General features: G+C 32.2%; 1 protein-coding gene across 1 annotated transcript in view; it reads right to left on the bottom strand.

The window, feature by feature from the left end:
* Positions 1-3,300: 3,300 nt before the first annotated feature.
* The window catches only part of SIFaR (SIFamide receptor), a 140,127-nt gene continuing 131,415 nt past the window's right edge, over positions 3,301-12,012 (bottom strand). The window contains exon 3 of the mRNA XM_088034081.1: positions 3,301-5,220. Coding sequence (XP_087890207.1) covers positions 4,461-5,220 — 760 coding nt within the window. The 3' untranslated portion in view covers positions 3,301-4,460. The remainder of the gene's footprint in view (positions 5,221-12,012) is intronic.

Here is a 12,012-nt window from a genome sequence, read left to right as displayed (position 1 = left end):
AAACTGTTAACAAGATTTTTGAATCAACAATGTCAATCAGTGTGGCATCGAAAGCGGCAATGGACAATGTTAACAAAGACAATAGAATGTCTAAGCGGCAACATGCGCAATCTCAGTTCAGAAAATATTTTGTTACTACTTTTTCTCAGATGAATTTCTTGCGAGAAACTTAAAGTTGGAGAATATCTTTTGTATTTTTAATTAGATCTAACCTTTAGCTAACATGTTATACCATGTAATCATTAAAAAAAATTACTTACACTGCCAAAAAACAGTCTTTTTGCTTTCCTGTATGACTTTGTAAAAATTGAAGTTGCGATTGTTGCCGCTTAGACGACGAAATGTTGTTTTTATCAACATTTTTCCTTAGTAGGCTCCCATTACCCTGTTCTCCCCTACAATGTTCTTTGATTCTGAAATCATAATACATAAAAGAAACTGTCGATATACTTTTTGTTTTCGCATTAAATACGCATTTTGTTCAAAAATCAACTTAATGTAGAGAGAATATACAGGGTGTACCCGAATAAAGTGCAAAGATTTTAACCCCAATATCAGACCACGCAGTTTGACATGAAGGCAAAATTTTGCGCTCCGAAACTCCACCGTTTCCAAGAAAAAAATGATTAAAGTTTTATGCAGAAAAAGCAGGGCGCCACTGCATTTGAATCCAATGTCAAGTTCAGTCCAGGCCATCGACAAGTTGGGAATAAAAACGTTAATAAACAGTGGCAAAAATGTCTTTATCGGAGTTCCCGTCAGTTGAACAATGATCGTGGTAGAGAAATGTGGGTTTTACAGTGCCAAATTGTTCAAATGTGGATTATTTTGAGTTAGATTTTTTTTATTCTTTGCCAGTGGTTTCTTCAAAAGTGTTGTACTGAGGCTAAAGTTTCAAAAAGTGTTTTCTTTACGGATGAAACTAAATGAAATTGTCCAATGGAGAGCATTTGATCATTTTTTGTAATAGCTTCAGGTAACTTTTTCATTATTTGGTCTCTAAATAAAATTTCAGTTTGATCCACAAAACAAATCGGGAAGTCACCTTACAAACCAATCGAAATAAAGATTGGCCCTTTGGAGGGCCTAATTTATTTCAAATAAATTAACTTTTTCGCAAAAGTCACCTTTGAAAATGATATTTTTAAAACCAATAATTACGTGAAAATTAAACAAGTATTGTAAGAAGCAATCGTAAACGTTTTTTGCCCGAACAGTTTTTGCAGTCTTTGGAAAACAATGGTGCAATTCAGTCCCATAAGCGTCGAATAACGGGTAATCCAGAGGGGTTTTGTCCTATTCAAATTTCGATATTTTTTTGCAGAATCATAATCTACAGGTGTGTTAGTTATTGGGGTTAAAATCTTTTGCACTTTATTCGGGTACATCCTGTAAATAAAAACTAAACAGAATTCAAAAAGAACACAGAAAATATCTATCGAGACCCAAAGAGAACCTAAGAGTATTGGGAGAGAATTTGAAAAAAAAAAAAACTAGGAAATTCTAGAGAATTTGAACAGAATTTACAAAACTTCAAACAATTTAGAAAAAATATTATGTAGACAAAAACTAAACGGAATCTAGAAAACATAAAATGTCTGCAAAGATTGTAAAAAAAATAAATTAAACCGAGAGATAATGTGAATTTCTGGAAAAATAAGTCTAATAAAAATACAGAATATAGAATCTAAAAAGGAGGAAAAAATCTATAGAAAATTCAGAAAATTTAGAAAAAACTGGCAAAGATTTAATTTGACTTATAAATCCAAAGAGAATCAAGAAGCAAATCGTCAGAGCATATTTGATATTACCTACATTTTTTTATTGAAACTCTGTATAAATTTTACCCCGAGGGACCGAAATAGGACAATTTGAGGCAGGCCAAATTTTCAGTTAACCTTAAAAGAATACAAAGAAACATACCTATAGAGATTGTAGATAATCTAGATAAACTTTACAAGAAACAAAGAAAAGTGGAGGGGAGAGTATACAAAAAGTCCAACGAGATTCTGGAAAATTCAAATTAAATTGAGAGGTTATGTGGAAGAAACACTCTAAAGAAAATCTAGAGAAAATAGAATTTAGAGAAAACATTGAGATAATTTAAAGAAAAGTCACAAAATCTAGAAAAACTAGAAATTAAAGCAATCTAGAGAGAGTTAAAGAGAATCTAAAACGAATAAACAAACAAACAAAATATCTTAAAACAGTCCAAACAAGAAAAAAATTAAATTATTTTTTTTTAATTCAGGTCACATTGTCGTCCACAGTTTTTAAATTTTTTTTTCAAATATAATTTATCGTCCTTTTAGACCACAAAGTTTTTCTTACAGGTCATAAAATAAAAGGAGATAATTTCGGCTTCAACCAACTTCAATCCGGATCTTGCTTACCATTCGGTTTTACTTTGCTTTTAGTTTAAAAATATTTTCAACGGGCTTTCCTTATAAATACATATTTAAACAAAATTCTTTAAACTCAAAATTATATAAAGAGAAAAATTTAGAACTGAAAATTAAAATGTGACAGTGAAAGTAAATCAATAAAATGTGCCAGAACACTTTTTTTTCACCCCTAAATTAGCAGCACTGAGCCTGGTATCTCATAGTTCAAGTTTTGCATTCATTAATATGCAATGATGTCATTGTGACAATCACGAAATGTCAAATACCTAAATAACAGTGGTACCAACAAGTAGAAAACTGCAAGGCCTCTTAGTTCCACTTTTCTATAAAAAGTAATAAAGCGAAAACTAATATTGCAAAGAATTTCTATTAGATTAATGATGAAGAATGAAAAAGAAATAAGATCACAACGATGTATTTACTAGTTTCATACCGCGTCCTTCATTTCCATTGGAACGAAGCTTTCAAACAATTAATTATCCTTATTTGTTTTTTTATCCACAGATAACATCAAATATAGATGCTGACTCACCCTCAACTGACCTCCCGTCTTACTATCACCTCATTTTAATCGATCAAAATAAAATGACGAAACTGTCTCGTTAAAAAATGTTACAACGATTTTTATTATATCTTATTACATAACAATATTTATTGTAAAATCATCTCAATGTCAGTGTCGCTCTCAAAAATCAACAATGTTGGTCTTGTAGCTGAAGAGATATCATCGACTTTCACGACATTTCGGAATATTATGCAAATCAGCGATGACATTGACACGATTGCCGTGTATCAATTGATGGAAGATGGATTGTGCGTGAAGAGTAACATTGCGAATAGAAGAGGACCGAAAGTGGAGCACTGAGGGACACTCAAATTTATGGTCTATGGCATTTATTTAAAATTAATTTTTTACAATATTAATATATTTTACGTCTTGCTTAGTTTAACCGATGTACTTTCATTTCTGCCATCGTTACGAGCTAACACCAAAAATCTTCAACGAAACCGCCAAAAATCTCTCTACACATCGCTACTAAACTAAACGATCATGCAAGTCAGTTACTTTTTTAACACGGAACATTTAGACTTCAGGACACTAATACTTTACAGGATATCAAAATATTCGTTCCGGCTCTGGCAATAAAAACGATAATCATATTATCACGATATCACAATGCTCCCTTAACTTCCAAAATCGAGCCAAAAACGAAGCGGTCATTTTGGACCATGGAACTTTGAGTGGCGGCGCTTATTGTCTCTGTCAACTGACGCGGTTTGTTCCCAATAACCAAACGAGGCGGGTTGTTCGAAACAGACCAATCAAAACTCGCAGTTGACGCGGGTGGTTTGAAATTAGCCAATCGGACCAATTGGGTTGACGCGGTCAGTTTGAAGGACACCAATGAGACTTATTGTCCGTATACAAGGTGATTGTCGCAACACGCGCGCCTGGTTTTTGGCTCACAACGTGTTAATACTAGAGTACATGTTAAAATCTGATAAAAACAACCAGTGGATGTTGACAACATCCGTCAACGTCAATATTCTTACATTTAACATTAAAATATATTTAACTATTGTACTTGCTTACGTAGAAACTGATATTGTTCTACAGGGCAGTTTGAAAATCTATCTTAAGCGTCTTGGGTCTAACACAAAGTGTAGCAGCTTTTCGTTATAGTCGGCAGCAGTGACAATTGTATTTACAATTTTTCCTAACACGAAGCTACAACAATGCTCTATTCTAACACCAAACCAACGAAAAAATCTTTGGAAAAATAGACGTGTCTTTCTAGTTTAAGCGTACAAGGTCGCCAAATCACCAAAGGTGCTGTCAAATCTATGATTTAAAGCTCATAGTACCGTAAGCTGTCAAAAAATTTCTGCCACGTTTGTTCCACGAGTTACAAAAAATTGATAAAATCGTTATCCTTCTCTATTCTTAATATTAACACCGAATTCGTCTTCAATAGACTCAGTCCACAAAATTCCCCAATTGGGACAATTGCCAAAGTTGAGACCAAGCCACGAAGTGGCGTCCATTTCCAGGACTTAAACCCCCGTGTTGTTGTAGATGTAGGAAACTGCAGAATCTTGCAGAGGAACCTTCCTTGTCGACGAGTTGTTATTGTAGAAATGTGACGACTTTCTCATGCTCGTAGAAGACGACATCATCGCCACAGTCTCGTAGTACCTCAACCTTCCGCAGCACCTCCTGCTCTTGATAATGGCGACAAACCCTCTCCGGTACTTCTTGTTGAAGAAAGCATACAGAATCGGATTGATGCAAGAATTCGAAGCCCCCAGCCACTGCGCAATGGGAGTAGCAATCGGAAGAATTTCCTCCTCCCAAGTTTCGATCTCTCCTCCAAGTTTGATCCTAGCGAAGATGACGTAGAGTGGTAACCAAGAGAGTACGAAGAGAATAACCACAGCGACCAACATCTTGACTACTTTCACTTTGGATTTCTGTTGCATGCGTTCCATTTGGGCGTCTTTGGTGTCGGTGGGGATGTTGCGGCGCCAGACTTTGATCCAAATGAGGACGTAGCAAAGAGTGATGAGGATCATGGGGAGGATGTAGCAGAAGACCATGTTAGCGATGAGAAAGTACAGAGCGCCGTTCATGGAATCCGGCCAGACTTCGATGCAGAGTTGGACGTCGGGGGCGTCGCTGAAGATGACCACGAGGTCGAAGAAGATGGCCCAGGGGATGGTGGTGGTGAGGGCGATGAACCAGATAAAGATGATCATGATGCGGGCGCGCTTTTTGGTTATTTGGCATTTCAGGGGCCACCAGATTGCCAAGAATCTGAAAGAAAATACAATTAAGACAATCTTGTAATTGAAAGTGACACTATTTCAAATAAATTCTCAATACCGCAATGCAGTCGGTCCAACAAGAATGTAAATTAATTCAAGAAGTCCGTTATTAATGTAAAATTATTTAAATTACTGAGGAATAATTTATGACTATTAACCGCTAATTCTCGAGATCGATGTTTCTTAAGGACAAGGACAATCGTAGTAGTATTTGTAACCTTGTGTCTATTAAAAAGTGTCCTTGAACTTTTCCTATGGAAAACGTGGTAATGAAAATTTGTAAACAAACTAAGGTTTTAGTATTTTCTTTCGATTAATATAAATATTATTTTATTAATTTAAAAATGTCGTCTGAGGGTTTTCTCTCGACGACAATTTCCTTCTTTTTATGTCAGGGGAGTTGAATTTACAACGTTATAAATTCTGGTTGATCCTTCAGGAAAATAGTGATGAAAATGGCGGTAGTGGAGATTTATACGTTTTTATTTTTAAAACAGTAAAATTTTAAGTTTGATATGATCAAGTGAAAATTAAAGAAATTCAACTCGACTTCGTCTTCAAAAACCGTGCGGGAATTTTTTTAGTAAGCTATGAAAAGTATTAATTTGTCAAAATGACAGGTCTAAAGTCTTCCATAATGGAATGCAAAAAGCAGTTACAGCAACCTCTTTCTGATATGATTGTATAATAAGAAGCAGATGTTGACAAAAATGCAGTATTTTTACCTAGAGAAAGAGCGGGCATTATGCGCATAACGGCCGCTTATAATGCCCTAGGGCGTTATGACCCTCTTAATAGATCTCGTATTCTAAGTATTAGGAATCAATAATAGTCAAGCAAACAATAAAGAATTCAAATATGTAACAATTAAAATTTAAGTTGAAAAAGCCAAATTTGGAGCAGATACAAGAAATCTGAGAAATGGAGTAAATAGAAAGAGAATTTGAGAATGACAGAGAAACGAGAAAAAAATGTTTATGGAAAATTAGTCTAATTGTAAGTGGAGGAATTAAGCATCTATGTGTAAAAAAAACAATTCATGAATATGGAAAAAAGAAAATTGCAGAAAAAAACGAATTTTTACAAAAAACTCAAGGACGCTTTAAAGACTAGGGAATCAATGAGAATCGTTGAGATCTAAACAAAATATGGAGAATTTAAAGAAAATCTAAAGTCATTGTAGAAATGAGAACTTTAGAGAATGTAAAACAAACCGGAAGAAAACCTGAGAAAATTTTAAGCAAAAATCTAAAGCGAATTAGAAGACAAATAAAACAAAAAACTGGATACTTCGAACCGAAAACGCAAATGGATTCTATAAAGTTCAAAGAGAATAGGGAGAGTAAACAGCAAAATGGATAGCTCCATCATGCTGATACCAGTGATTGTATTTTTCCGGCAGTTTTGATATTGCTAAGCAACAAGTAAAGTGTAGTTCAAGTACAATTAGTTGAAAGTTTATGATTGGTCAACTTTAAATTGCTCTAATTCAAAATCTAATGACTTAAATTTTTTTTTTTTTGCAAATTCATATACAAGTAACTATACAGAATCTGTGGTTAACGGGTCCTGCGCGAGTTCTGGGACACCCTGTATAAAGAAAATTCCAAATAAAATCTTAGATGAATCTGAAGTTTCTACAGACTCAAGAAGATTTAAGATCAATTTAAAAAAAATGCATGCATAATCTAGATAGAAAACCTGAACATAAAATCTAAGGATAATCTAGGGAAATCAAATAGAAGTTTACAAAAATCTAAAGAAAATGTAGAACGGCTAAGAAGTATTGGGCTAAATCTAAAGGCATCCAGAAGATCTACAGAAATTAGAGACGACCTAAAAACTTAAAACATATTAAGAAAGTGCTAAAATGATACTATAAATAACAATAAAAAACAGAAAATCTAAAAAAAAACAATAATAATAATAATATTAATAATTAATCATCGTTTCGAACTGGCAAAAACAGGTGTCCCAGAGAGCAAGAGAAAGTGCTGACAGCAAAACAGATCGTAAATTTCAAAACAAAAATTGATTAAGTTTAATAGTATTCGAGAAAGAATAAAAAATCAACAACCAATCCCGGAAGCTTATTCTAGAGGTGGAGTAAAAGGCCATCCCAAATACAAGAATGTAATGTTCATCTGACCAATGGGTGATAGTATGTGTCCATAGTTACCAATTTTCAAATTTTGTTTAGCTTCGGGATTGGCTAACGGTTTTTCGTATTAACCAAGTTATTTTTTGAGCTAAAAAATTTTTGTATGGAAATTTTGTTTCAAAGCTGTTGCCTTTATAAGCCCTTTCTCTCTGGGGCGCGAGTTCTGGGACACCTGTATAAAAAATAATCATGTAGTATTTAGAAAATCTAAGAAAATGTTTGTGAAATCTAAAGCAAATCTAAACAATTTAAAAGAATACAAAGATTTAAAAAATATAATTTTTAATGTATTTAAGAACTGTGCTACAGAAGATGGTGAAGAAAATTTTGCGCAACACAGCAGAAATAAAATTAAAATGACAAAACGACGAGAGAAATTTACTATATAAAAATGTACAACTGAAGGAATGCAACGATTTTAATTTTGGTTTAGAAAATGTACAACTGTTAAAGTGACACCTTGTGAATCTGTCATGTGAATTGAAATATCCGTGTTGCAAACTTGGTAAAGTTGACATTTCAGTATGATAATATGTAGTTATTTATAGGTTATCTGCAAGAGGTATAGTTAACCTATGAGACTGGCACGTATGTCGTACAACGGTTTTTCCAATCTAATGCAATTTTGACCTAATAACAGATATTAATTGAAATTTGAGATAGTTTTTGTTCGCAAAGCTCATACTTACAGCCGCCAGAGTAAAATAATTGAGGTTAAAAAACTTTTAGGTATTACGTCAGTGTCCCATTTTAAAATTTTTGTCTACTTAAGTTGGTTATGTTTTTAATAAACTTTAAAAATGTCAAAGTTATTGTCAATTTTAATCAAAACGCTCTCTGAACAGAAAGGCGGGTCTGTACGGATATACATATTCATATCTTCAATTGTAACTTTTATTTTCGTAAATAGACGTACGAAAACATCAACTTTTGGGTCCATTTATATGCGTGGAACTTTCATATGAGTCGTAGAAAAATGACGTTTAGAATAAGTAGGCCATGGACTGTTGTCCAGGCTTATTGTTTGTTTGTATGATTGGTCGTAGAAAAAATATTGTATAAAACTTGTCGGAAACTCGCTTTTTTACGCTCATGTGGCGCCTAGTGCATCTACATTCCTACTTGTGCAAAATTTTGCACTTTCCGCACTTGTTATGTAAACATCAATTTCAGTTACAGGGTTACCAGACTAGTTTTGAGATGTAAATTGCTTTTCAATCGACAGAAACCGGTAAATGAAAAAGTGAGCCAAATGTCTTAAATTACTATTTTTAATTTTTCCACAAGTTCAATGTAACAATAGTGTTTTATGTATCAAGCGCGTGAAATAAAGTTTTAGCGGAGACGAACCGATGTTTAAGTATGAGGCGTGGCATGCATACATAATACATATTTTGGCATCTTGGCTGTAAATTTCTGAATAAGTCTTAAGGTATGTCTGCTGAAGTGGGATTTTATGAATTCAAACCAGTCCACGAAACTATGATTTTGCGGACAGAGATTTACAAGAGTTCAGTAAATAACTGTGAGATTCTCCTTGATTTTAATGACAGAATATAAAAATGTTTACAAAGTGAATCAGACTTTTAACTAAAACCAAAAGGTAGGTCGAGTCAAAAAAAAATGAGAATAAGTAAATTTAAACTAATGTAGATGTTAGATATAGGCAGATACGAAAGAAGAGAGAATAGAAGAATTCATATGTTATAAATGAAGTTAAATAACAACAAGGCAACCAAGATATTCTCAATGTGAAATGATGGGCTGTGAATGCGGTGGAAAAGGGACGATACAACAAAATATGCTTAAAGGGTGGAGGGCGGAATATAAATGGAGGAAAATAGGAGACGCTGTCTATAGATTGCAAGCTTGGAAAAACAAGAAAGTTTGTTTTTTATTCTAAAATTTTGCATTTTAGTTTTGTTAATAGATATGTCAAAGAAAATAAAATGTCAAAATTTGACTGCTTTAAAATTAAAACTGTAAAAAATACACAAATTTATAAAAAATTTTGGATTGTTTCAGTAATTTTAATGATTTAAAAATGCTAATTTGTATCCTGAAATTTTGGAATTTAACACAGTTGATAATCAAGTCAAATATAATAATATCTGCCAATTTCACTGTTTTGAGAATAAAACAAAATTATAAAAAATTATTAGAGATTTTAAACATTTTTGGTTCGTTTCTAAATGAAATATTCTAAAAATCCTATTTTTTGTTAAAGCACAGTTGATGGATGGAACTTGAATATAATAAAACTTTTTACAGTGCGGATTAAAAGTAACAAAGTTACGAAATTTAATATAAAGTGGTCGACATTCTTGGTTCTTCAAAATAAAAATTTCTAAAAATTGTATTTTTCTTCTAAAATTTTAGAAATTAGCACAATTAATAATCAAGTCAAATGTAATAAAATTTTCATACTTTACTGCTTTGAGATTAAAACTGCCTAAATTACAAAAATTCATATAAAAATTAAAATGTTCAGTTTTTTGTAAAACAAAATGTTTCAAAAAAACTATTTTTTACTTTGAAATTTTAGAATTTAGCTCAGTTGATCAAAGCCAAAGATAATAAAATTTTCAAATTCTGGTTATTTACGAATTAATGTGTTAAAATTACAGAATTTAGTAGAAAGTGGTAAAATTTATTACTTCGTTCAAAAAAATCCAAAAATTCTGTTTCTTGCTTCAACAATTTGGAATCTAATACAGTTGACAAATATGTCAAAAATTTTAGAATTTAGGACACTTGATAAATAAATAAAAAAAAGTACCTAAAACCTCAAATTTTACTGTTTTAAGACTAAAAATGCTAAAGTTACGGAAGAATATCAAAAGTGTAGAAATTTTTGGTTAAAAATTTGTAAAAAATCTGTTCTGTTCTAAAATTTTGCAGTTGAGCCCCGTTGATAGACATGTAGAAAAAAATATATTTTGAAAGTTTACTGTTTTTGGATTAAAACTGTCAAAACTACACGAATTTATCAAAAATTTTGGATTGTTTGGGTTCTTGTAAAATTAAAATAATTTAAAAATTCTATTTTTTTTTCTGATAGTTTGAAATTTAGCACAGTTGATAATGAAGTCAAAACAAGTAAATTCTACAAATTTTATTGTTTTGAGATTACCACTGTCTAAACTACAGAAATTCATTAGAAACTTTGAACATTTTTGGTACGTTTCAAACTGTAATGATCTGAAAATTCTATTTTTCGATATAAAATTTTGGAACTTAGCACATTTAATAAATAAATTAGAAAAAGTAAATCCTTAAAAGTTCACTGGTTTTAGGACTAAAAAATGCCAAAGTTACCGGAAAATATAGAAAGGGTAGAAATTGAGAAATTGTTTCTTCAAAATGTTTTAGAAAAATATATTTTTTAGTTTGAAATTTTGGAATTTAGCACAGTTGATCAAAGTCAAAGATAATAACATTGTTTTGGTCTTTTGAACTGTAGAACTGGAAAAGCTGCAGCTGTGCGGCAAAAAAGATTACAGTGGCCGCTCAGGCATTCAAAAGGAAAGAAGTTTTGTTATTTAAGATGATTTTCCCACCTTAAAATCAAAATTAAAAATAATTTTTTTGGTGGTGCCGTCTATTAGAGTTTCGAAAATTGCATATGACGTTGTCAAAGAATTGTCAAATGTGTCAGATCAACCTTTTAGTTTAGTTTAAGATAATCAGCCAAATAGCTTTTAGCAAATGTCGCACTTTGATGATTTGACGTCTCTCCAGCAAATGCCGCCTTCGCGTATCGCTGTCGGGCCGTAAAATCCTTCTTTAAGTTGCTTGAATATAAATAATTAAGCATTACACTTCAGTCCAGTAGTACAAGTTCCCTTAGTATAAATATTCGTAAAAATCCTCGATATTTCCACCCCTATATAATTTTATACGTCACCCCATACATAAACATCCCCTAGAACTCTTAAATTTTCCCCAAAAATTCGTTAAGAAACCACACTTCTACCACTACCCCACTTAAGGGGATATCTAACAAACTGTAACGGTAAATTCTGCTTCAAAATTCTGCGTAAAGGAAAAATTATATGAAACATTTTAAACATCCAAACGTTAAATGCAGCATCTCCCTTCAACCCTCATTATTTGTAGACGGCACTCTTTTAGTGAGTTACCCATGGTCAGTCCGCTTACTACGGTAATAAAACCATAAATAAAAACTACTTCTTAAAATCCCAGCCCGAGTGGTTTAGACTATTATTACCATCATCTTGCGGTCAGGACAATAGCTAATAGTTTTGACTGCACTGATGGCCAAATTATTATTGCCCATGCCAGTAAATCTTAAATACTTTGATAGTAGAGTCCGATATTTTACAAATTACACCCGTGAAACTTAATAATTACAATATCTCATTATTATTATTTAATGTTTATCTTCATAAATAAATTAAATTTTTCCCGAAAAGGTGGGATTTGTGTAATTGCAAAAATTGAAGAATTAATGGATGCACTGGGATCTTCGAATTTTGTCCAAGATTTTTGTGAATGTAACAAAAAATAGTGAACATAATTATAAATAATTAAATTATATATGTATAATAATTATATTCTGTTGCTTTAGTGATTGATCTATTTTTTAAAACCTTTAAA

This window comes from Gnatocerus cornutus, chromosome 4 (genome assembly GCF_029298725.1).
Source record: "Gnatocerus cornutus isolate USDA-ARS CGAHR chromosome 4, icGnaCorn1.1, whole genome shotgun sequence".
Classification (NCBI taxonomy): Eukaryota; Metazoa; Arthropoda; class Insecta; order Coleoptera; family Tenebrionidae; genus Gnatocerus; species Gnatocerus cornutus.
The sequence above is the reverse complement of the archived record's forward strand: the minus strand, read 5'-3'. Positions and strand labels throughout refer to the sequence as shown.